Raw genomic sequence first — 26,721 nt, 5'->3', positions numbered from 1 at the left:
AAGAAGTAGTAAGGTGAGCATCAGACAGAACCACAGCAACAGGCAAGTAATTTACCATAGTTCATACCATGATGTGTACCATGGTACTATCAAAACTACAGAGGTACTTGTTCCATGTAACATTTCTTATGGATGTAACCCTTACTTGTCATCTCATGTCCTGTTATATGGTGATCCTCTTCCTATGGACGTCATCTCTCGTCAGTAGTGCCCCCTGCTGTGAAGACGAGCCATTACAGTCAGCCCACAGTATTTCTACGCCTGATGCTCACATACAGTTTGTTTGTTTTTTCTAAGTGCGTACATCAGACTCAACAACTGGTAAAACCACTTCATGAGCACTTATTGGAAGTCATCAATACATTATTTGTGATGTAACGGTTTATTTAAACATAATGGGTGTGGTTATTTCAGACAAGCAGTAGCTTTGCTAATTTTTGTGGATGTTTTTGCCCTCCCCTTTTGGCAGTCACATGGTTCAGCTTCTGCTCTCCCGTGACACTTTTGAACAAATAATAGGGGGACGAGGCGTGCCATGTCTCCTGTGTTGTTATTGGGCAGCACATCTTTCCCAGTATCTAACTCCCGGACAGCTCAGTCCTGTCATGTCCACCGGCCTGCTCTGGTCACATCTGACCGTCCACTGCGCATCTGACCCGGGACAGAGATTACCAGAGACATAGGGAGGAGAACCAGAGGGAGGGAGCCCCAACAAGAAGCAGGAAGTGTGTGAAACTGTGAGGGGAGGTAAGTTTCACTGTCCTCGGTGTTTCAGCGGATACAGGGTGCGTCTGGTGCTAAATGTCCTGGATGTTGCTGTATGAATGACACCCTGCACGAGCACTTCACATCGGCTGTGTAGTTTTATGACTGTCCGGCACCCCTTCCTGACCGAGAGCCTAAAAACGTAAACAAACATTTACCCAAGATGCAACCGCGACTGTTGTGGCGTATTATTAATTCACATTTGTACCACTTCTGTCTCGTTAAAGATGTAAAGTTGTAATGCCGCAGTTGCTCCACCCTGATGCTACGTAAAAGTGACGGAATCGGTGATTTATTTTGGTAACAGACTTGTTTCAAAAGTGGGGGTGGCGTTGGACCCTGAAAGGGCCTTATTATTTAGATTTAGGAGGTCTGAATTAACATAAGAGAAATCAGCTCAGTGCAGCATGAATAGCATGTGCAACTTAAAGCATCACTGTCAATAAAAGGAACTAACAACACTATCGTGGATGTAGATCAATGTATGTACACAGTTGTCATTTACTATACAACTTCCCCCTTTAAAACGCTGAAAATGCACTTGAATTTGACTCAAGACGTGTTAATGTGCAACTAGGGAAAACATACAAAACAGCCAATCCATTGAAAGATTCTAGGTATACTTTTGGTGACCCAGTGGTGGATAGAAATGCATATTTCTACAGTATTTTATGGATATGTTCATACATCTGGAACATTATTTATTATAGTCAATGACATGCCCCTCCAATTCCTTATCCAACCAAACGTCTAGCTCAATGTCATTTAAAAGCAAAACATTGACACTTCTGAGCATCTTAAGTTTTTGGCATTTTTGCACTAAAGGACTTATATTTACAGATATTTGCTCCAAATGATGTGAAAATTGTTTCATTAAATAAGTGTGTGATCCATGTGATAATTATGATGTTATGCTCCTTCATGACAAATCATGTTTTAAAACCTTTGTCGGAGTTCAGGTATCCCCATCATGTGATTCATGCAGCTAATTACACAGTTGACTTTGGCAACAGCTTCAGTGATGAAATCTGTCTCCTTGAGAAAAGAATGACAAAGTCACATCTTAAAGAGAAAACAGCCCAGGTCACCTGGGCACAGCAGGGCATGCTCAGGCTGCTCAGCTGGGATGTGTGCATGTAAAAAGAGACAAGCAGCTGTGAATCAGGTGACTGCAAATACCAGCCTGTGGTGTGAGGTGCAGCTTTCATTAAGAAGAGCGACTCGCAAACATCACTCACACGCTTTTTCTGGTTTCTTTTTTGTATTTTTCGCAGTAAGGTGGTGCGGAAAAGGGAAGTTCCTAACTGAATAGGTTACAATAAAGGGATCATTCCAGAATTGGAGGACATTTCATGTCCCACATATACAAAATCAAATAATCCATGCCCAAAAAGCTAAAACATGCACTTGTTGTGTTAAACATACTTGTCTTGAGACAAGATGCATATAAAGTTGTAGAAAAAGTGGTTTCAAAATATTATTTAAAATATCAAATAGCTCTCGAACATCCCCTAAAATTGACTTTTCTCTTGTCCCAGCTTCTTGGTGACCAACTTGCATGTCAAATATAACATTTAAAATAGGGTTTTTATTTACTTTTCTTGGTATTATTCTATATGTAAGGGTAACCTTGTAATGGTAAAATCAATTTGTTAAATCACAAACACATTTTAAATAACAGTAATTTTACACTGAAGGTGTGTCCCTCAACATGCACGCAACCCTGTTACCCAAACCTTTTTAGCTTGGCAGAGAGAGTGAAAAAACAGTTTTTTTCACATGACACAGTGGAAAGGACATCAGCAAGCCATGTGCTAGTGCCATGGGTAGACCAAAACTAAGTCCTCTCTTTTATTTTTTATATATTTCCAATCTTGTCACTCTTGAAGGAGTGTGGCACTCATACAAACGCAACCCTGTTACTCACATTATGAGACTAAAACAAATGTATTTCAAATGTATCTTTCTTTAGTTAAATATCTAAGTGTGTCCATTCCTTGACAATAGCATTACATTGTGCAGCTAGCATTAATTCCTGAGGTAAAAGCTCAAATTAGCATTGATTTGCAACCCTGTTACTATAATTAGAGTAACAGGGTTAATTCTTCATTGGAAAATATATATAAAATATTATCAAACAACATTTCTGTTGTCCTGAGTATTTATTTGTCACATTGATGTCATTATCTACAATCAAAAGTAATGTAGCCATGTAACACTGTTACCTTATGCAACCCTGTTGCTCTAATTTCAACCCTGTTCTTTTCTGTTATAAAATAATACAATTAAACCAGTTTTATCCAAAAACGACATGAGTATTTAATTTAAATGTGACTTTCTTTACTTAATAGTAATAGAATTTATTGAAGAATATCTTTAGAAAATACTTTTTTCTGCTTAATGAGTATTTGTAACAGGGTTGCACAAAGCATGGCACACAACAAATAAAACATCTAATAAAAAGTGTACATTTGATGCCTTAGCTGGGCAAATCACTTTGATGGTTTATTATCTGTTTCTCCTAAATACATGACAACAAATAATAAAATAAAAGGTTCATTTTTCTAAAATGTTGGCGTCTAAATTGTCCTCCAATTCTGGAATGACCCAAAGCTAGTTTGAGGGTACTGGTAGGCACCTGAATGCTACAAAACTGGTTTAATTTCAATAGCATGCTTTTAGACGGGTGAATCTGAAGTTTAGTCCTGTATTGTGTTATAGGTTTTTCTGCATGTAAATGGTCTGAAAAGGTACAATGTACCTGACATCTCTAAACGGTTGACCAATCACAACAGAGAAACCAAGCTAACCAGCTAACCAATCAGAGCAGACTTGGCTCTGGTTTCAGACAGAGGTTGAAAAGAGGTGCTGCAGCACAGGCAGTATGAGGAAAAATAAAGAGCTTTTTGAACATTAAAGCATGGAGACATGTCACAGGAGAGACACTACATTACATACTAATATGAACCTGGAAATTAGCATAACATGTCTTCTTTAAAAATAAGCACTTTGTTTTACATGAAGGTGGAAGCTTTCACGTGCTGTAAAGGTTAAAAACATAACTTTGTGTGAGAAAGCAAACGGGTCTCTTTGTGGCTTGTTGCTACATTTGAATTGAAACAGAAACAAATACATTGAGGATTATTTGTAACACTTACATACTTTTCTGTGAGACTAATAAATGGTCTCACTTTGTCCATAAGGGGAAAAGGAGACCTGATCATGGGAGATTCATTATGTAATACATTTTCTTCTGGGGCCTTGTGATGATAAACGTCTTTTCTTTTTTTTAAACTTTCAAGGCAAAATGTTACAGGCAATAACTTCAATTGGTGCTAATACAGTATAGATATGAAATAAGATACACATCTTACAAAAAACGTAATATATTCTCTCATAAACAAAAGATAAGGGGTCTACTGAAATAACATAAATATGTCTAATAATAAGAAAATTGTCTGGGTGTCTGTTTTAGGATAATTCTTCCATCCAGTGATGTGAAAAACAAGCATGTTAGATTCTTTGCCTTTGAGGAGTTGAGTCACATCTGTTTAAAACCGGTCCTCATTCATTTATTTGTAACAGGGTAAGCAGTCTCATCTCAACCATGTCAAACGAACGCACCCCCCTGATGACCTCGGGGGTCTGCGGTCTGGCGGTGACCGCATGTGGCGGGAAGTCGGACGTGACCCCTGAATCCGGCTCTGGCACGCCAACAGTAGACCCGCGGAAACTGAACACATTTTTCGGGGTGATGGTGCCGACCATCCTCTCCATGTTCAGTATCGTGCTGTTCCTGAGAACCGGTGAGCGATCATGCGTGCGTGTGCAGAGATCTGAAAAAGCAGTTTTGGGTGGTAGACAGTGGGTGTTTGTTTGAGTGCCTCACAATATAACTGAGTCATTGTGCTGTACAGTGGTGACTAACGCTGATGTGATCTCTCCTGCAGGGTTCGTGGTCGGTCACGCGGGGCTGTTGCAGGGTCTATTAATGGTGATTGTGGCGTACACGATCATATCTCTCACAATACTGTCCATCTGTGCCATTTCCACCAACGGCGCTATACAAGGTGGTGGCGCCTACTGTATCCTTAGAGACCCAACGGTTGTTTTTTCATGAGTGTTAGTTATGTTTTTCCAACAGATTCACTTATTTCAGATGAAACATCAATCTTAAAAGGGCCTTATTATGCATTTTGGGCTTTTCCCTTTCCTGTAGTGTGTTATATAGTTTTGTGTGGATGTAAATGGTCTGCAAAGGCTGAAATCCCAAAGTTCCATAGCTGCCTGAAACGACTCGATTGGGCTCCTTTGTTTACTTCCATAACATAGTGACCTCGCATAGTAACGTGCTTCTATTGGCAACCGCTTAAACACATTGTACGTGATAGGCTAAAGGGCAGGACATTACTAAAAGGTGGACCAATCCCAACAGAGCCGGCCAGCTAACCAATCAGAGCAGACTGGGCTCTGGTTTCAGACAGAGGGTGAAAAGAGGTGCTGCACTACAATATGAACCTGGAAATTAGCATAACATGTCCTTTTAAATTGAGTAGAAACATCAACCTTAACTAAATATGCTCAGATATGATAAGTCGCTCTCTGGGCCCGGAGTTTGGAGGAAGCATCGGATTGATGTTCTTCTTGGCCAAAGTGTGTGCGTGTGGAGAATACGTTCTTGGTCTTGTGGAGGCGATACTTGACATATTCGGCTCTGATCCTGGTATGTTTTTGGTTCTGTTCCTCCACCTTTTTAATTTAGGACTTGAGTTTTTAATGTGAGTATTCTCAGTTTGTCTTCTCCCTGTGTTATAGACTCGTCGGTGTCTCAGGGGGTGCGGGTGCTTCCTCAGGGTTACTGGTATGGGGTGCTGTACTCCTCAGTGGTTCTTCTGCTGTGTCTGCTCGTGTGTCTGGTTGGCGCCAAAATCTACTCCCGCACCTCCTTCGTCATCCTGATCTTGGTCACTGTGTCCTTGCTGTCCATTTTCATCAGTTCTGTGGCGGTCAAACCTCGTGATTTCGTCATCACTCACAAGAGATCTGGCAACGAGACCCTCCGATACAACGCCAGCTACACAGGCTTCAGCGTCACGACTCTGAGGAACAACCTGGGCTGTGAGTGTTGGGCCGTGAAGTTTAGTTTATTTGTTTATAGTGTCGTGGACAGTCCCCATTGATCAACTGTCACAAAGGCAGCTTTAGCCAGCATTGCTAATTTCCAGCTGTTGTCCCCGGCCAGATGATAATAGACACCTTTTTAAAATCACAATACATCAACAGCATTAGTTATAAAGAAAGGATGAAAGACAAGTAGATACAGGCGAAAGGATAAAAGAGAACAATCAAATGCAAACAACACTACATACATATGAGGATGTGAAACTACGAACACAACTGAAGCTACATTTAGAAGCACAGGTTAAAGGTTTCACTGTTGTTCCTCTTTTTGTTTCCGACTGCAGCTGGTTACTCTTTGGACTACAGCACCAACTCTGTCATGTCCTTTTCCACCGTGTTTGCCGTCATGTTCACCTGCTGCACCGGGATTATGGCCGGAGCCAACATGTCAGGTATAAGCTTGGTGTTATCTTCGAAGTTGAATCACATTGGAGAATGAACGCTGCAATTGCCCCAGGTGGAATTTAGCTGGAGTTATTTTCCATTATCAAAACGCTTCTTTTACCTTTTAGGATTATATGTAGAGCTGCAATAATTTGACTTGTCAATTGACAAACAATGGAGTTATTTTTCATGCAGAAAAGTCGCACTTTTTATTCACAAAAGCTCAAACAAAGTGCTTCACAAACCAGACACATAAACTATTAATAAACAACAACTAACCTCCCTCTGTTGTTTCAAAATATAATTCAAAGGCCAGTACATAAAGACCTGGGGGTGCTAGAGGGTTCAAATGTTAAAAACATATCTGATAAATGAGAGCCAAGACCATTAAAAATCAATATGTCTACCACAACTCAGTAACCATGCATTGCACACACTATCGTGCAAACCCTGATGTTTGTTCTCACTCTGCATGTTTTTCTGTAGGAGACCTGAAGACTCCGAGTATCTCCATCCCTAAAGGCACCATCGTGGCCGTCTTCTACACCTTTGCAGTCTACGTCCTCCTCTTCCTTCTGGTGGGCGCCACCTGTGACAGGTCTGAAGTGCTTTATAATAATGTCTGAACTGGGTTGGGAGGGTACATTTTTAAATATACTCCATTACAATTACTTGTGATTTTGTACTTAAAGGTGGGGTAGGTAAGTTTGAGAAACCGGCTCGAGATACACTTGTTATATTCCATGGAATGCTCTTAACATCCCGATAGCAATGAATATCTGAAGTGCTTTGACAAAAAATCCATTAAAAAATGTCATCTGTGGAAGCCGTGGCGCTGTAAAAAGCACGACCAATCATCTGAGCCGGCTCGGCTAAAATAACTGGATGGCCTACCTGCCTGTCAGCCTTCCATCTGTGCACAAACTTATCTCGTGCCCTCATTGGTCATGTGCGCATTCGTGTGTGTTGGAGGAGGGGCTCTGGAAGGAAGTGGCAGATTTTTTCCGGCTGTGTATTTTCAAATTCTAGCGCACTCGAGCTGGTTTCTCCAAAATTACCTACCCCACCCATGTAAGACAACAGAGCAATGTGACCTTAGTAAAGAAGAAACCAATAATCAAAAATAATTGTATTTATAGGAAAACCTGCCTTTAATTCAGCATATTCAGGCAGTAGCCTATACACCAACAATGAAACACATGAGCACATTCTACAGTTTAAAAAAGCAGAAATAAAATCTGAGCTGACAGAAAATTCTACGTTTTGGTTTAATACACACAGTTAAGCTCACACACACTATTTAATTAAGTAGGTTCACCTACTGAATAAAAAACAGAACAAATGAACCAAAGAAAAAAACATATAGCAGATTCAGGCAGTAGGCGTATCAATTCACACTTAAAATATTACCCTACAGAACATTACAGCTAACAAAGGAGAAATACAATGTGCTCCTTTTACAACACTACATGCTCTATTTAGTTTGTAGTACGAATAGTAATCCCCAATTTCTTTGAAATATAACAGTTATCTGATTATGTATTTTCTAATATAACTTTTTTTCTGTATCCTTAATACCGTTGCATATAATCCGTTACTCCTAAATCAGATGCATTAAAAAGAGGTCAACAATCAAATAAGCAGACGTTCGTTTCCTCTTTAGGACCCTGCTGATCCAGGATTATGGGTTCCTCCAGAGGATTAGCATCTGGTCTCCGTTAGTCACCGTTGGGATATACTGCGCCTCTCTTTCAGCGGCGATGTGCTCCATGATCGGGGCGTCCCGCATCCTCCACGCTCTCGCTCTGGATCAGCTCTTTGGTAGGTGTTTCTCACCATATACACTTCCAGTTTGGACACACCTTCACATCTCTATTTATTTAATTTGTTTCTATATTGTAGATTAATACTGAACACATCAAAACTATAAAAGAACACATATGGAATTATCTAGTAAACAAAAAAGTGTTAAAAAAATCCAGAATATGATTTTTATTTTAGATTCTTCAAAGTTGTCCCCTTTGCCTTGATGACAGCTTTGCACACTCTTGGCTTCTCTGTCAGCCTCATGAGGTCGTCACCTGGAATGGTTTTCAATGAACACGTGTGCCTTGTCAAGAGTCCATTTGTGGAATTACTTTCCTTCTTAATGTGTTTGAGACCATCAGTTGTATTGTGCAGAGGTGGTACTCTATATATATATATATTATAATAATAATACATTTGATTTTTAAAGCGCTTTTCCTGGTGCTCAAAGACACCTTACATAAAATCAGAAACAGTACAAACAAACAGTAGTCCAAATCCAAGTGCGAGTAAAGTGGGTTGTTGATCAGCTAGGGTGAATAAGTGAGTTTTGAGAGATTTATTTTTTAAGGATTCAAGAGGGTTGGCCTTTCAGATTTTACTGGGAAGGGAGTTCTATATATCCGTTTTTTTTACTTTGTTTATTGGGTTTTTTCAACAGCATACAGTTGTTCTATCAGAGCATGTATCAAAAGTAGGTAAACACATCTTCACTTTATAGAAAAATAGGTAGAGTAACAATGTAAATACTGCTTAACACCAGGGCAAACAAAATCCCACACAGACAGAAGACAAACAGACAAAAAGACAAACAAAAAAATAAAGAAATAAATCAGCTAAAACAAAAATGTCAATAATAAACAATAAATGTCAGTACGGCAGCACCTCCTCCCCGCGACAACCCGTCCAGTGTTGAGACCCCTCCAAAATGCAAAAGTTTAATCAGGAACGATTGGGAAATATATCCATATTTTCCTAAACTTATTTTGTCACGCCCTGGCTCAAGGACGGACAAAAGAAGGAGACCACACATGATTCATATCCAATTAAAGTACATTCATTTAAAGAAACTAAGTTAACTATGAAGTCAGTTAATCAGTAATGTGTGAAGTGTGTGGGTGTGTACTACACGCTGCATCAGTATATAAAGCAAAGACAAACAAACCAAGATCCAGTAGAGCCAAGCAACCCAAGAGGAGAGAGAGGGTCCTTCTCAGGTCGATTATTTTCATTTCCTCGCTCCTCGGTCCTCGGTATCACTGGAAGTTGATTTGTCTGCGCCATCTTGAGTACTGTCCCATGGCGCTTATTTCTGCCGGAGGAGCGAGGAGCGATAATGGAGGAGCGATAATCGAGGAAGCACCAGACCATCCTCCGATGAAATCCACAGACACTCGCCCCGCCCCCTTACTGTGTATCGCTCACTGATTGGACGATGCAGGGCATGCACTGATCTGATGCTTCTTGACATGATGCAGTTTCCCAGCGGAGTGAAGAAAATACATGAACCTCACGGGAGTCACTCCTCAGTCTATACTGTTTTGTTTCAATTCATGTATCATTTAGTTACAAATATGTGATATATCTGAACAACAAAGTGGTAAAAAAAATTTGTATTAATTTATTGGAAACATTTTCATGATCGCTTTTTTCGTTTATACATTTTAAGAATGGCGTTTATCTTTTTTGAGAATGAGTTCTTATTTTATTTAATGTATTCGGGTCTACAACAGATGATACAAATGCTTGTGTCAGTAAATGTGTACTAACAGAGGCGGGGTGTTTGTGAAAATAACGGGGACAGAGCTGCTGTCAGACGAACAGCTGTGCGGCGTCATCACAAACGGACGTCACTTCACGTGGCTCTCCGGAAGAAAGGACGTCCCATTGCTCTTAAAACTAATTTCCCTGCTTCTCGTGGTTTCCTTGCGTCTCTCCATGCTTCCCTGGTGTGAGGGACTAAACGCAGGGAAACGACGTAAGTGAGGGACGCAAGGATTCCATTTAATCGACCTGAGAAGGACCCAGAGACTGACTGCTCAGGCACCCATACTATGCAGTCAACCAAAATCAGGTGTCAGCAATCTCTCCTGATTGCGGGAGTGGCTAACCAGGGAATTGGGTCTGAGGCCTAGAGGGCCGTCACAATATCCATCTTCTCCAGTCGTCTAACAGCTGATTGTTTCCCTCTCAGGTCTGCCTTTAGCTCCAGCTACCATCACATCGAGCTCGGGGAATCCCTGGGTGGCCGTGTTGTACACCTGGGGACTCGCACAGGTGAGTTTGTGACCTGCTGTGTAGTTTTTAAAGTTAAAAAAAGTTAAAGTTTTTATTTATGAAAATACATACTACATAGCTCCAGTGGCGTAACAAGGTTGTGATTGGCTCCGGTGCAAATATTGTTTTGTTCCCCCCATCGCCCCAAACATAAGCGCACACACACGGAAATACACTCTCTCTTGTCCTTTCTCTTTTGAGCGCCGCTCTTGTGCTTTGGTTTGCTGTACATTATAAATGCAAGCTATTATATTTTTTATAATGCTGCCGAACTTGCTGCTGCTAGCTACAGTACAGTACAGGTTGATTAAACGGTTCGCTCGTCACGCAAGGTATCATATGACATGAAAGGGAGCAAGGTCATTGGACAGACAAATTACAAATTAATTTAGGTTGCTTGGTTACTTTGAAGACTGCGTGAACTGGTCAATGCCATTGGGGCCCCAACATTTTTTTTTTTAATATATTAAAAAAAATACATAGGCTACTTACATTGTATTATATTTGATCTTGAAACAGTTCATATTTGAGCTTACGGTTAATGTTACTTGTGATTGTAAAACACATAGTAAAACAAATAGTAAGTAAATATCGTGAAAATAATTTCTCTCAGTTGCGTCCCCCCCATTTTAAAAATCTCACCTGCGCCCCTGGTTAAGCCCCACGGACCCGGTTCCGGTGCCGAAATCACGTCATTTGCAGGAAACAACGTCTAAGGAACCTTAATATTTAATAAACTATGAATATTTTATATCCATATAACGGAAAAAAACTAATTTAACTGATCTTTTTCATTTTCTTAAAAAAAAAAAAACACACAATGTTAACATTGACCCTCTGAATTAGCCCAGAGCGAAAAATGCTGACCTATTACTGCACCGAAAATCACTCCTAGCTCCCTTATTACTTATCCTAGGTGCACATCCAACACATCGTTTATGATCGCAAGGAGACACAGAATCTAACGGTGCCCACCTCAACACAACATACAAACTCGTTATCAACAAAAACGTACATCAAAACATGTGGCGCTAGGTAGCCCAAAACGCTAACATGGCTTACCTTCGTCTTTGTCTGGTCAAAACTGGTCTTCAATGGCATTAAAACGATAAAAACGATGCTGTAGTTAATCCATAGGTTAATATCCAATGTGACTGTATCCCCTTTGAAATGTTCTGATAATCCATAAGCAATAAAACAGCTTTTCCATTGCTTGATATCAGAGCAGGGATATTTCTCCCCTCTACTGCAAGCTTGCATGCGCAAAGACGCAACCTTTTTTTTTTAACATGAGTGTGTGCGGGACGACTTCCCTTGGATTCTATTGGCTCTAACGGTCAGGAAGAGATGTCACATGTCAAAATCGAGCAAGGGGGGCCAGAGATATGGAAAATCCACCCAAATGGCCCCAGAAGAGGTTTTTTTTGCTAAATCTGTCTAAAAAGGTCAAATATCACTTGTTTTGCATCAATATTGATACATGGTACTTATTATATGTTGTACTTTGGATTCCTAAAGCTTTTAGTCTACCTTACCATCATCCAAGGTTAGTTTTCACCAGTGGCGTCGCCTGGGCATTCGGGGTTTTAGCCCCGAATGTTTTTTCTGTAGCCCCGGACAATTCTCCCTCAATAATATAATACATTGACCGTGCTTTACGTGAACTTCATCATGACACAAGAGAGGACGGTAGGACTGTAATTTCCCGTGTTCAATGAATGCAACAGAGGCATGACACCAGACCAATCAGAGAGTTGCATGGAAATAAACGTGTGCTTGTGTCATTCAAGCTCGGCTCTGTGTATGTGTGGCAATAGCGCATTTAGTGTGATCGAGAGAGAGGGAGAGAGAGGGACCGGTGCCAGCAGGGACCGTGTTGTTAGCATCTGGTTAGCTAACTGCACTAACGGACATAAGGAGCTGTTTGTTCCACAACAAGCTGGAGGAGAGTCCTCTCCTCTCAGACTGAGAGACTCAGGTGAGCTAAAGGACTCTCTGAGTGTTTAGATAGTTCACTTTAGTCTTGCATTCACACCTAATAGTCCGCTTCTCTGGTGCGCACCAGACCCCCCGGACCCCCCTAGAGGAGGTGAGGTTCGCCCCCCACTCGTAAAAAATAGCACTTTACCCCTGCCTATATACCATGAGCTGATTATCGAGCCTTCATTGTAACAGTCGCGGGTGTACTGTGTGTGCGTGTGGGGAGTGTTGCAGTAGAAAATTCCACTGTAGCGCCGCGGCCGCCGCCACTGTGGGCTAAGCCCCGAATGTTTTCAGGTCCAGGCGACGCCCCTGGTTTTCACTATAAGTACAAAATACTTTTTGGACGGACACTATAATTTACAGTTTTTTACCATGTGCAATCTGAATTTTCTTTAAAATAAAAAACATCTATATTGATTCTGACTTTTCTACATCCAACTCACAGGTTTATCATTACTTTGAGAAAAAAGATTATTAATTTAACCCTTTTAGAAGGGAAGATCATTTGTTCTGGGAATGTCATTTTTGAGCCTGAAACCTGAAAAACAGGCTTGGGGCCTAACAGGTTAAGTGTTCCTGGTTAAAAGAAAACAGAACAATACAAAGGTGTAAGATCATTCAGACGCTACAGCGATCATAAAATAATAACAACAAATGATGCTTGATTAGAATAATTGTACAAAGGCCCTTTTGTGAGAGTACAGTCAGGCTACTAGTTAGAGTCAGGTATTCCACAAAGTAATCCCTATTTCCTAGATCCACCTCTACCCCTCATTCTTACCAACATAACCTCACATGATGCTGTTTCACTCATCAGAGCCTTCCATTCGTTAAATGTTGAGATTGTGGGTGCTTTCCAGTGTGCTGTGTAGTTGTTTTTCAGAGTTACCACTGGTGTCCTAATCTGTGTTTGTGTGTGTTTGTGTTTCAGTGTGTAGTGTTTGCAGGTCAGCTCAATGCTGTAGCGAGCCTGGTGACTGTTTTCTATCTGCTTGCCTACGCTGCCGTTGACCTGGCCTGCCTGGCTCTTGAGTGGGCATCTGCACCGAATTTCAGGTAATTAAAGATCAATCACTATTAGAAGAAAGTAAATGCGATTTTATATCTCAACATCCTGTTATTGAATCTAGTGGTGTAGTTACCTTTTCAGGTGGTGAGGAAGTAATATATTCACATTTAATGCTAAAATAAGAATATATTTTAGGATATTAGTTCAGAAAATGTTACATATTCATAGCACCATAGGGACACTTAAAGGTCACCTATCATGCTATTTTTAGACAATAGCATAGGTCTCAGATATATAAAAAAATATAAAAAACATGTCTGAAGGGTTTTGCTCAAAATACCAAACAGATCACCCATTCTAGCCATGCCTCATATCCCTCCATTTCACTTCCTGTTTCAAAAGTGCAGATTTTGGGTATAAAGCTTTAAAAAAAAAAAAATGAGCTCATGCGTGACCCGGCAACTACTGTCTAAACTAAATACTGCTGTGATGAAACGCCGTATCATGGATTATCAAGGATTATTTCTGAAACAGTATGGAGCTCGAAGGCTTTCTCTCTTGCCGGTTATACCACAAGGTGAGTTCCTTTTTATTTCCTGCTTCTTCACACACATGCAGTCCAGTACAGGTTAGCTCTGAGTGTTAGCGATGCTAATGTGAACATGCACCGACTATATTACGTCCAAAACAGTCGGGCATTGTTTCTGATAGCAACGTTTCTGATAGGGCCGTGGGTGTAAAGCCAGCCTACATTTCCGATATTACGTCATATCGGACGCAAATCTGGATCAGCTCCGTTGTATCCCCGTTTTTAGAGATTTGGGTACGGAGGAAAAAAGAGAGGGTTTTATTTTCTGACACTGCATGAGTTCCCTGACACACCAGGGACACATATTTATGTATAAAAGACATCACAAAGTGCATTTTGCATGATAGGTCCCCTTTAAGAAAAATAAATGGTAGTAGCATAAGTGTTCATCTTTTTAAAGATTAAAAAAACCACAATTTAAAGACAGATGTGGTTCTTAAAGGGGCCATATTGTGCTTTTGGGGATTTTCTATGTACCAAATATACTGTATACAGTAGGTCTTTGTGCATGTTAATGATCCACAAAGGGTTACATGATACAGTAGAGGGGCACACAATGAACCTGATAATGGGCATAATAGGTCCCCTTTAACAACCCAATCATTCTCACATGGATTTATAACCGTTATATATTAAGTGGCCCTCTGGTAGCGAGGAACATTTGTTTGTGGCCCTCCCTATCCTCAAAGTTGCCCATCCCTGATATATATTATTGTACAGTAAAGTCATGTTTATCGTCTCTCTCTGCTTCTGTTTTCGATGTGTCTGGCGACCTCAGTGTTTTGCCTCTGTGTTCAACAGACCCACCTTCCAGCTGTTCTCGTGGCACACCTGCCTACTGGGCATCGTGAGCTGCTTGGTGATGATGTTCGTCATTAACCCCATGTACTCGTCAGGCAGCATCGTGCTCCTGCTGCTGCTGCTGCTCTTCCTCCACTACAAATCGCCCACCAGCAGCTGGGGCTACATCAGCCAGGCGCTCATCTTCCATCAGGTATCTCCAACAAAGTCAAAGTCAACTTTATTATGTACAGACAGAGAGATCGAAATACCGTTTCCCACTATCCCGAATATAAAAACAAATATGTATATACATTAGGGCTGTCAAGTTAACGCGTTAATAACGCGTTAAAAATTAACGCCACTAATTATTTTAACGCGATTTAACGCATGTGTATTTTTTTTCCTCGGCCGCCCCATAGTTTCAGAGCGCATCGAGTTTAAAATACCATCTACAAGCTGATGCTGACAGCCCCGCTCCTGCCGCCCGCTTGTGGCAGACCACACTTCCAAGCTCACCGGCAGGCACCGACTGGCTATTGGGAGGACCGGGAGGGTGTGTGTATGTGTGGCCCGAGCGAGCGAGAGAGAGACCTTAAGTGCATTGTTGTTAGCATCTGGTGCTAGCTAGCTGTGCTAACGGATATAAGGAGATGTTTAAATGAAAACAGAGGAGCGACATTTCGCCACAACTGCGCCGAGCACTTGACTTTATGCAGGAAGCCAGACAGTGGGACATTGTACGAAAAGTCAGCACACTCAGCACGGATAGTGCGCGCAACATGATTGCAGCGTCCAGGCAGCTCCCGTTCGAGCCTTGAGTTGCACATAGCTCCAACGCACACACACACACACACGCACACACACACACACACACACACACACACACACATGCACGCGCACACACACACACCATTTGTATTGTATTATTGAATGAGAGAGGTTCCAGGTTGAATTGAGGCGAATATTTGTAATGTTCAGAGGTTGTTGTGTTTAATATTCATGAGAATATTTGTCATTGTTGAAATGATAATAAACATTAGCATAAAGCATATTTGTCCACTCATATGTTGATAAGAGTACTTGAAAAATATTCCTCTAAGGTACATTTAGAACAGATCAAAAATGTGCGATTCATTTGCGATTAATCGCGATTAACTATTTTAATCGACTGACAGCCCTAATATACATATATATATATATATATATATATATATATATATATATATATATATAGTCAATCAAAGACACATTTTTAAATGTGCAATAAAAACACAACAATTAATATTTACAAAACAAGGATATATGTTTGGAACTATAACATTTGTTTTGATTTAAATGTATTTACGTTTAGTTAATGCGTTTAACGCTAGTTTTATTTTAGTTTCAGTTTTGACTTTGTGTCTTTATTAAACAATGCACAAACAACGTTAATCTCGGTAGGAGAAAATACGCCAGATTTGAGCTAACAGCTAATGGTGCTGGCGAAGTCCATAGGGACTTGGCTTGGCAACTGAAAGGTCACCAGTTCAAGTCCTGGCAAGACCAAGTGCTACCGAGGTGTCCCTGAGCAAGGCACCGTTCCCTACACTGCTCCCCGGGCGCCGTTCATAATGGCAGCCCACTGCTCCTAACACTAGGATGGGTCAAATGCAGAGAAACCATTTTGTTACATAGTACCTGTAGTGTAATGATAATAAAAGTGCAAAACAAAAACAGATCAAAATCATTAATATATCAATTCAAATGTTTTATTTCTTTTTATTAGGGCCAGGTTACAATGTCTCAGAAGTATCACATACTACTGTAAATAAATAGATTTGGTTTAACTTTTAAATGGCATTTAATTTAAGTGGTTCAATGTGAAGAGGGTTGACAACATTCATGCTGTCTTCTTTTAATTATTGTTAAAAAAACAATATTATTTTGTGTGTATAATTGTTTTTTTATTGAGTGAGTGGGGGTTAGAAAACCTTAAGTCTTTAGTATCAGTTTTAGTTTTCTATATTAACCCTGATCTGGATCCACACACACACAGGGTGTTTCTCAATGTCAAGGAAGGATGCTCCAGAGCCACTATTTCAAGGATACTAGGTCATCGAGTCCCGCCGAAGGACTGTTCCAATGTCCAGGCTCCTTGGAATTCTACCGAGCCCGGCGTCCTTCGTTGCGGGACATTTCGAGGCTGCACATGTGTATCCTCCGCGGTCTTAAAATCCCCACAATGCTTTGTGCACGGACCAATTTCCAAATCTTTGCCGGAAATCGTAGAATGGTGGAACAGGCCAACAGGTGTGCAGGTGTGCGTCATTTCAGAGGCCCCGCCTTAAATGGAGTGTGATTTCCACCAAAGATTTTGGAAATTGGTCCGTGCGCAAAGCATTGTGGGGATGTTAAGACCGGAGGATACACATGTGCAGCCTCGCAATTTCCCGCAACGAAGGACGCCGGCCTTGGTAGAATTCCAAGCATCCTGGACATTGGAACAGTCCTTCGGTGGCAGTCGATGACGTAGCATCCTTGAAATAGTGGCTCTGGAGCAGCCTTCCTCGACATTGAGAAACACCCACACACTAATAAACAGACGTGCCACACAGAGTCAACAACGCTCTCCTCCTCTTGCTTTAGGTGCGTAAGTACCTGCTGATGCTCGATGTGAGGAAGGACCACGTGAAGTTCTGGCGGCCGCAGATATTGCTGATGGTGGCCAACCCTCGCTCCTCCTGCCAGCTCATCCTCTTCATCAACCAGCTGAAGAAGGGTGGCCTGTATGTTCTGGGCCACGTGCAGCTGGGAGATCTGGGTAATTCTCTCTGTGGACGGTCTGGCCATCTGCAGCCAACTATTACATTATTCTTATCTGTGGACGTTTAGCAGCCGACTGGAACTCACCGTTTGGCCTTTTTTATGAGTCTGGAAGCCTTTTGCTGATACATCCAATCAACTTCATCTGATTATTTGTATCACTGAGCCTGAGAGCACATGATGAGCAGGAGATATTAAAGATTGAAGTCCATCATGGAGCCTTTCACTTTCCATCTGCTACTCCTCGTGCATTATTAATAAACAAGTATCCTCCGTATCAATGTTACATCAGAGTTTAAAGCAGCCACATGTCCAGCTACTTGCTTATATTTGCTAAATGGCACACTCCAACTGTAAAAAACGATATAATGTGTAACAGAACCAACATATTTTAGAGAGCAGAGCTGATGTATTATTTTATTCATGCATTAACTCACAGTTTACCTGTTTTTCTGCCCCCTGGTGTACACTAGGGTACATTGCAAAGTCTATGAACAATACAAAAAAAACATTTAGTTAATTTTTGCTACTCGAACCGGACCTTTTTGGCTTGGGACTGGTTGCATTATCAAATATGTAAATCAATTAATGACATTGCATTTAATTTAGCTGACACTTTTATCCAGAGAGTCTTACCACAAGTGCAATAAACCATATTTGAACCATTGTAATTATTGGTGCATTAGTTTTAAATGGGCTAAACTCTTTAAGTGCTCACAATAGTTTGTAATATATATTTTTTATTTGAATGGTGTTTCAAAATAACTAATTAAATTACCTTTTTGAAATGTTAAATTAGTTCAACTAGACTAAACTGATCAAATCTACCTCAACCATCTACAACAGTAAGATCCTACTTGCATCTCTATTAACAATTAGTCTTGTGATGAATATTATATATATATTAATGATATAATTATGATTTATGATCTTAAATTAGATTATATGCAGGATTTTTACTTTGAATTGATTATTTTAATGTTTTTCCTAAAGTATAAATAACCTTTTCTTTACAATTCTGGTGGAAAAAAACTGAATTTGAAGTAGTATTGCATCTGATTTCTTTCCTGCGTTACAGACTCCTTGCCTTCAGACCCGGTGCAGCAGCAGTATAACTTCTGGCTGCGTCTGGTTGATAAACTCGGGGTGAAGGCCTTCGTAGATCTGACGCTGTCTCTCTCCGTCAGACAGGGGACTCAGCACCTGCTGCGCATCACCGGCCTCGGTAAACTCTCCTTCCTCTCCTCATCTCAAAAATTCAAAATTCAAAGGTTTTATTGTCATATGCACAAAGCTACATTGTAGAAATGGCAATGAAATTCTTCTGACCTGAGCTCCTCCAACGATGCAACATATATAATAAAATTCAAAGTAGTGCAAAAAGTCTACATACATATCAATAGAATATGATATGTACAAGAACTGAATATGAAATTAAATAATGTAGATTAAGACTAAATTAAATACGGTTTATTGCGTTCATCTCTGTTCCCAAATTCAGTCCATAAAACCATACTTGTAGCCACAGACTGAAAAACTGTCATACACGATGTAAAAACATTTTAAAACACGACAAAATAGAAAACCCCAATTTAGAAAACACAGACTGATAAGTCTTATACGTGGTATGCAAAAGCACGGGAGAACAAGTAGGTCTTTAAACGACATCACAACACTAACTGTACTTCTCTTTCCCTCTACAAGGTGGCATGAAACCCAACACCCTGATTTTGGGTTTCTATGACAGCTGCACTCCTGAAGACTTCTTCCTCCAAGACTCTGCTTTCTGTGACGCTTCTATGGAACTAGGGAGTGAGGGCGAATATAATTTCGGGGTAGATTTGCCGTCGTTACAGGCCCATTTTCCCCCGGTCCGACATGTGGAGAGCCCCCGCTGGCTGTCCCCAGAGGAGTATGTGGGGATCATTTCAGACGCCATTAAAATGAACAAGAATGTGTGTGTCGGGCGCTATTTCTTCCAGTTGGAGGGTGAGGATAAGGACAGTAAAGTGGATGGGTCGGAGCGGACGATCGATGTGTGGCCGCTCAACCTTCTGCAGCCGGGCAGCCGAGACTACGAGGACGTGTGCAGCCTCTTCCTGCTGCAGATGGCCTGCGTGCTCAACATGTCCAACAAGTGGCGCCACGCGAGGATGAGGATCTTCCTGAATGTGGAGACTGAGTCCAGCGACCAGGGCTGGGTGGTGAACGAAGAGACGTTTAGAGAGCTGCTGAGGAAGCTGAGGATCAGGGCGTCGATAAAGATCGTGCCGTGGGACTCTGTGGTTCAGCATCACCTCCAACCCGAAGAGGAGGAGGCTAAACAAGCTCTGTCCGAGGACTTCCTGTCCGCAGTGAACAGTATGTTGATGGAGCACAGCTCGCAGGCCGCTGTTCGCTTCCTGTATTTACCTCGACCCTCTCCGCAGCGCAGCCAGAATCGACAGTACCTGGCTCAGGTGGAAGCAGTAACCAATAGTTTGGGGCCAACGCTTCTGATTCACGGCGTCACCCCTGTCACATCCACTGATCTGTGAGCATGAGCTCAGTGTTTATTGATATTGTAAGTGCAGCAGAGGCTTATCTATGTACGTTTAAACTCTGGCCCTATTTACACATAATGCACTGTTTGTAACCGTTACTATACGTCCACTTACTGCAGCTTTTTCTGTTGCTACTCAAGCGTACAAAAGGTCAACAGTCAAGTGCATTTCTTTATTACGCCCCTTGAGGAGTTGCATTCAAATAGTTAAAGTTAAATATACTTGAAATGGATTGGTGATCAAGCCATGAAATGGAGGAAATACTTACTTTATGGGCGTGATTTATGTGGATATAACCTATTGTCTGCATTATATTATCTTAGGCGGAAATAAAAAATGTGTCTGACTCTTTGGAAAAAAACTCAATTTGTTTTGATGAATACGGGTTGTCTAGGATTTCATATTTATATATATAACATTTCAGGGAGGAAATTATGATATTGTGATTACAAGTTGGGGAGACATATTTACCTGGTTCAGTTTCTTAAAAGTATTTTGTTAACGCATAGTCATTTGTTTTTTTAAATCTTCTTTTTTATGCTTTCTTTTCATTTCTGACATTTCTGCTGGTTGCTGGACCAAGTGATTCCTTTTTTGGTTTTGGTTTTTAGTTTAATTTAATAATGGTATTATGTGGAAATCTCTAGCCGTCAGAAGGGAACTGTTTTGTACATTTGACCTCAGAATTATAAACAGCATTTCTTGCTGTTGTGTGTGCGTGCGTACTTGAAAAATAAACTGGGATTTTGTGCTTCATGATGCAAAAAAGGGATTACACTGATGGTGAGTCTGTGTTACTCGTTAAGTTTGGGACCAACAATGATACCAACCAAATCTAAACCAAAGCAACGGGTTACATTTTCACACACAAAATGCATTATCACCCATTCACAAATCACAGAATGAAAAGTTAAACCTTTATTGTTTTGTTTTGTGCCATCCGCCCATTTCAATGTTGAGACAAAGCATAAAGAGTCATGTAAACTGTAACAGTCATTATTAGATGTGCAAATTACACTGCTGGTTGTCATTGTGGTAAATATATGCAAAATGTACTGTGTATCACTGTCACTGTCATACTGTAAAATCCTATCAGAAAATATGTATTTAAAAGATTGCTTTAATGCAATACAAACTGATTGTGTCCTAACGTCTGTCATGTTTAATAAGATAAATACTAATCTAAGAATTGAGATTGAAGTAATGTATACAGATGTGTAAAAACTTGATGCAATAATTGAAGATACATAAATACACAAAAGAGAATGTGCATGTATAATTCAGGCTAATTATTACAGAATAGTAGACTTGTAGTAAACCTCATGTACAGTACCATAATAGCCTAAATGTAGCTATCAAACGTCAGTCAAAAATGTAGCTTAAGTGCAGATGCAGTCACATGACTAATCCTCCTTTTCAACAAGCGTATCCTTGCATACTCTTTTATAATATTTGTCGGCTTCTGCTTTATTCGTAGATTTCTGATGAACGTTAACATACGAAACCAGTCTGGCAGCAGTATTGTGAGAGCAATGTTCTGTAAGGTGATGGGAAAGAGGGGAAAACATGATGTTATAAGATATCGCAGCAGCTGACGGTTGGTAAGTGATCACAGCCTCTCGTTCCTCTGACCTGGAGAGCGTGGGACAGAGAGCCACTGGTGAAGCTGGAGAGACCCACAGTGTTCAGGGCCTCGCGGACAAACCCTGAGGAACTCCTCACGAAGCAGTTGGCTGTCCTGTTGTTCGTCATGTTGGTGGACACCATGAAGGGAGCCACACACTACGGAATAATGGACTGTTTTTGGTCAAGTTAAACTTCCCTTCACATCATACACATTAGTATTATTATTATTATTGTATGAGTGCCTCTGTGACCTGATGACATGCTTTAATGTTCACAAAGCTCTTTATTTTTCTCATACTGCCTGTGCTGCAGCACCTCTTTTCACTCGTCTGCTCTGATTGGTTAGCTGACCGGCTCTGTTGTGATTGGTTAACCGCTTAGAGATGTCCCTCCCCTTGCCTATCACATAAAAAGTGTTGGAGCGCTAGCCAATAGAAGCGCATAGTGATGTCACTATGTCTCACAAGTAAACAAAGGAGTCCAATGGAGGCTTTTCAGGCAGGGGAAAGAGTGTGTGCGAGAGAAACTCCCTTTGGAGGGAACTTTGGGATTTAAGGAGCTTTTGCAGACCATTAACATGCACAGAAACCTACATAACACACTACAAGAAATAAAAGGGAAAACCCCAAAAAGCATAATACGGCCTTTTTAAAAGTGCTTTTTGTTTGAGAAGTCAATCAATCAATGTTTATTTATATAGCCCAATATCACAAATGTTACATTTGTCTCAGTGGTCTTCACAGTTTGTACAGAATATCAGTATGACAATACGACACCCTCTGTCCTTAGACCCTCACATCGTACAAGGAAAAACTTCCAGAGAAAACCCACAGTTCAAAGAGTAAATTTCAAAATACTGCTGCTGGTTTATAAAGCTTTGAATGGTTTAGGCCCAAAATACATTTCTGACCTCCTGCTAAATTATGAACCATCCAGATCTCTCAGGTCTTCAGGGACTGGTCAGCTTTCTGTCCCCAGAGTCAGAACTAAACATGGAGAAGCAGCGTTCAGTTATTATGCTCCAAATATCTGGAACAAACTCCCAGAAACCTGCAGGTCCGCTGCAACTCTGACTACTTTTAAATCCAGGCTGAAGACTTTGCTTTTTGCCGCTGCTTTTAATTGAACTATTCACATCGTAAACTGCACTGTAACTTTTAACTTGTATTTTTTCTTTTAATATTTATTTTATTATCTTTTCTTTTTAATGACTGATTTTAAATGCCATTTTCTTAATGTCTTTGGTTTTTTGTAAAGCACTTTGAATTGCCTTGTGTTGAAAGGTGCTATATAAATAAACTTGCCTTGCCTAAAGAGGAACATGGGAGAAACCTCAGGGAGAGCAACAGAGGAGGGATCCCTCTCCCAGGACGGACAGACGTGCAATAGATGCCGTGTGAAAAATCAGAGATAATACATTTTACAGCATAGGTAGACCAAATGTTTGGAATGCATGTGTCTATAATAAGAAGATGAATCCACGAGAAGTGACAAAGACATAAGTCAAGTGCAACAGTTTTGCAAACCACAGGTTGTGTTTGAGAACAGCTAAAGGTTAATTGTAAAACCTGCGTATTATTCGACCAATGAAACACTGTGCAAATATTGGCAGAAACCTCAATGTCAACAGAGAAATATCATGGATCAAAGCACCTGCTGCAGCAGTCATTTTGAAATGAAAGTAATTCAGAATCGTAAAATCTTGGTTGCTGCTAGTATTTATCACTATTCTACAATTCTATAATTTTACATTATTTTTGTCTTTAGTATAGCCGAGGATCAACAGGGAGGAGATGAGATGCAGCAAAGGGGCCGATTCCAACCTGCACCACTAGAACAGGTAAGTTCTGAATTTTCAGTCCAAATGTTTTCCCACCATTTAAAATAACATTACATTACATTTCATTTAGCTGACGCTTTTATCCTAAGCGACTTACAATAAGTGCATTCGACCAAGAAGATACAAACTTGAAGAAAACAGAATCATATAAGTACATCAGGTTTCATAGAGCCAAACCATTTTAAGTGCTACTCAACTGGCTTTACTGTAGATAAGCCAGTCCTTTGTTAGTATATAAGTGCTTTTTATTTTGTTTTGTTTTCTGTTTTTCATTTTATTGCTCGAAGTGGAGTCGAAAGAGATAAGTTTTCAGTCTGCGCCGGAAGATATGTAAGCTTTCTGCTGTCCTGATGTCAATGGGGAGCTCATTCAACCATTTTGGAGCCAGTATAGCAAACCGACGTGTTTTTGCTGATGGGAACTTGGGTCCCCCTCGCAGTGAGGGTGCAGCTATCCGTTTGGCTGATGCAGAGCGGAGTGCACGTGCTGGGGTGTACGGTTTAACCATGTCCTGGATGTAGGAAGGGCCAGATCCATTCACAGCATGGTACGCAAGTACCAGTGTCTTGAAGTGGATTCTAGCAGTTCACTGGAAGCAGTGAAGGGAGCGGAGGAGCGGTGTGGTGTGTGGAACATTTTGGAAGGTTGAAGACCAGACGAGCCGCTGCATTCTGGATGAGCTGCAGAGGCTCGGATGGCACATGCAGGTAGACCAGCCAGGAGGGACTTGCAGTAGTCTAGGCGTGAGATGACGAGAGCTGGACCAGAACCTGCGTCGCTTTCTGGGTCAGGAGGGGACGTATCCTCCTGATGTTGTAAAGCGTGTATCTGCAGCAGCGATGTTTGCATGTTGAAGGACAGGTTGTTATCTAGGGTCCCCACCCAGATTCCTTGCAGTCTGAGTCGGGGACACAACAGAGGGGCCGATGTGATTGTTAGGTCAAGCAGTGCGGACAAGATTTTTCCCGGAAGAAAAAGGGTTAGGGTTTTTTTTGTACAGAGTGAAGAGGAGAGGACCGAGGACAGAGCCCCTGAGGGACCCCTGTAGATAATTGACAAGGGTCGGACTCGGACCCTCTCCAAGTTACCCTGTAGGTGCGGGTCTTCGAGGTATGAGGTGAGGAGGGAAAGTGCAGAGCCTGAAAACTCCAAGGTTTTTTGGAGAGTGCGAAGGAGGATCTGATGGTTTCACCGTGTCGAATGCAGCAGACAGGTCCAGAAGGATGATGACAGAGGAGAGGGAGGCTGCTTTAGCCGTGTGCAGTTCCTCAGAGACAGCAAGGAGAGCAGTTTCTGTTGAGTGACCTGCCTTGAAACCAGACTGGTGCGGATCAAGAAGGTTGTTCTGATGGAGATAACAGGAGAGTTGTTTAAAGACAGCGCGTTCAAGTGTTTAGACAGGAACGGGAGGAGAGAGACAGGCCTGTAGTTTATAACATCAGACGGGTTGAGAGTGGGTTTCTTTAGGAGAGGGTTTACTCTTGCCTCCTTGAGACTGTTTGGAAAGTGACCAGAAGTTAGAGAAGTGTTGATGAGATGGGTGAGAAGAAACGGTAGATAGAATATCAGGAGCGATAGTCTGAAGGAGGTTTGAGGGGATAGGGTCCAGAGGACAGGTGGTACGTCAGAGGTAATGAGGGTAAAGAACCTCACTTGGAGAGAGAGGGGCAAAGGAGGTCAGTGTGTGGGTGAAAGGGGGTCTGGTGAGCCAGTGGAGTGAGTAATGGTGAGTTGGAAAATGAAGCGCGAATATCATCAACCTTTTTTTCAAAGTAGTTAACGAAGTCGCTTGGAAGAAGGGGGGGAAGGGGCCTCTGGGCGGGGGTCAAGGAGGGTGGAGAAGATAGAGAATAGTTTTTTGGGATTGGAATAGGGAAGAATGGATCTTATCTTGAAAGAAAGTGCTTTTTGCCTGAGAGCATCGAAGAAGAGAAAGAGGAGAGGAGAGCTTGATAGGTTAGGAGGTTGTCAGGGTGTTTGGACTTCAACCATTTCCGCTCAGCTTGCCCGGAGGATGGTTATAATAGCACGCAGTGCGTCATTTAGCCAGGGAGCAGGAGGGGACTGACGAGCCTGCCGAGATGTGAGAGGACAGAGAGAGTCCAGAGAGGACAACTTAAAACACCACTGAGTGACTGGAAACCCACAGGCCAATCAAATGACTCGTTCCAATCAGCCAGTGAAACCACTTGATCCCAATCAGCCAATTAAATCTCCTTTATATAATGGGCCAATCAATAATTTGATCCAATCAGCCAATAGCTCATTCGATCATATGCAGCTGCAGGTTGCCAGGAGTATATTTAAAGACAGCATTGTGTATCTACTGATGCCAGGACATATTAGGAAAAAATATCGCTCTTTTAACCAATTTACTGTTATTTTGCAGAATGCATTTTGAATATAGGATCATACTGTTTCAATTATATGTCTTTTAAACATGGAAATTCAATTATAGTTCCCGTTGGAGTTTTGAAAAAATCGTTATGTTTTTTGCAATAATAATAATATTATTATGTTTTACATTTTGGTGTTTAAAATGAGACAAAAAGCTCTGAGAAAGTTTCTTAATTGTACATTTGACTTCCCCATAGTCTCAAACATATACAGTAACTCAATAACAAACCACCAAAATGTATCCAATGGTTTACAATTCTGTGGTAAAATGTGTTTCCTCGACTGGAAATGGCGGCCCATCTTGGGAAGATGGTCCCAAATTTGGAGATACAAGTAGCTAATGTGCTTTTTTTTAAAATAAATGACTCCAAAGGGATGAACATAGACCTTTACTAAGCTAGAGAGACTCATTCTGCCTACTTTGTTTCCAAAACATTTCACTCCTGTCGGTTGGGGGGGCGGCTCATCTCACAATGTCGCTTGGGGCCCCCAAGTTGGGCGGCCCTGAGGACTACTGGTATACATCATAGACTGTATAAATGACGTAGTGTCCGTGACGTCACCCATAGGATTCTGCAGAATTGCCGAGAAGCCCTTAGTCGGCGGAGTCGGCCACTAACGGCTCGACTGTGACGTCAGAGTCTAATCCCGCCTGCTTCCAAATAAGGGCAAAGAGGCGGAGCCGAGGCGGGACCTGCTCAGTGTTGCCAACTTGGCGACTTGTCGTTAGATTTGG

The 26,721-nt window shown here is 41.3% G+C and overlaps 1 protein-coding gene across 1 annotated transcript; it reads left to right on the top strand.

Moving 5' to 3' along the window:
- The first annotated feature begins 481 nt into the window (after positions 1–481).
- Positions 482–21,261, top strand: slc12a9 (solute carrier family 12 member 9). The gene is made up of 14 exons (XM_034198373.1): positions 482–747; positions 4,351–4,571; positions 4,716–4,850; positions 5,351–5,488; positions 5,581–5,883; positions 6,231–6,338; positions 6,817–6,928; positions 7,994–8,151; positions 10,331–10,413; positions 13,328–13,452; positions 14,796–14,988; positions 17,403–17,577; positions 18,658–18,804; positions 19,284–21,261. The coding sequence occupies exons 2-14, from the start codon at positions 4,373–4,375 to the stop codon at positions 20,114–20,116; spliced, it is 2,709 nt and encodes a 902-aa protein (XP_034054264.1). The 5' UTR covers positions 482–747; positions 4,351–4,372; the 3' UTR covers positions 20,117–21,261.
- The last annotated feature ends 5,460 nt before the right edge of the window (positions 21,262–26,721 follow it).

The sequence above is a fragment of the Gymnodraco acuticeps genome, unplaced genomic scaffold, assembly GCF_902827175.1.
Source record: "Gymnodraco acuticeps unplaced genomic scaffold, fGymAcu1.1, whole genome shotgun sequence".
In the NCBI taxonomy this organism is placed as follows: domain Eukaryota; kingdom Metazoa; phylum Chordata; class Actinopteri; order Perciformes; family Bathydraconidae; genus Gymnodraco; species Gymnodraco acuticeps.
The sequence above is the reverse complement of the archived record's forward strand: the minus strand, read 5'-3'. Positions and strand labels throughout refer to the sequence as shown.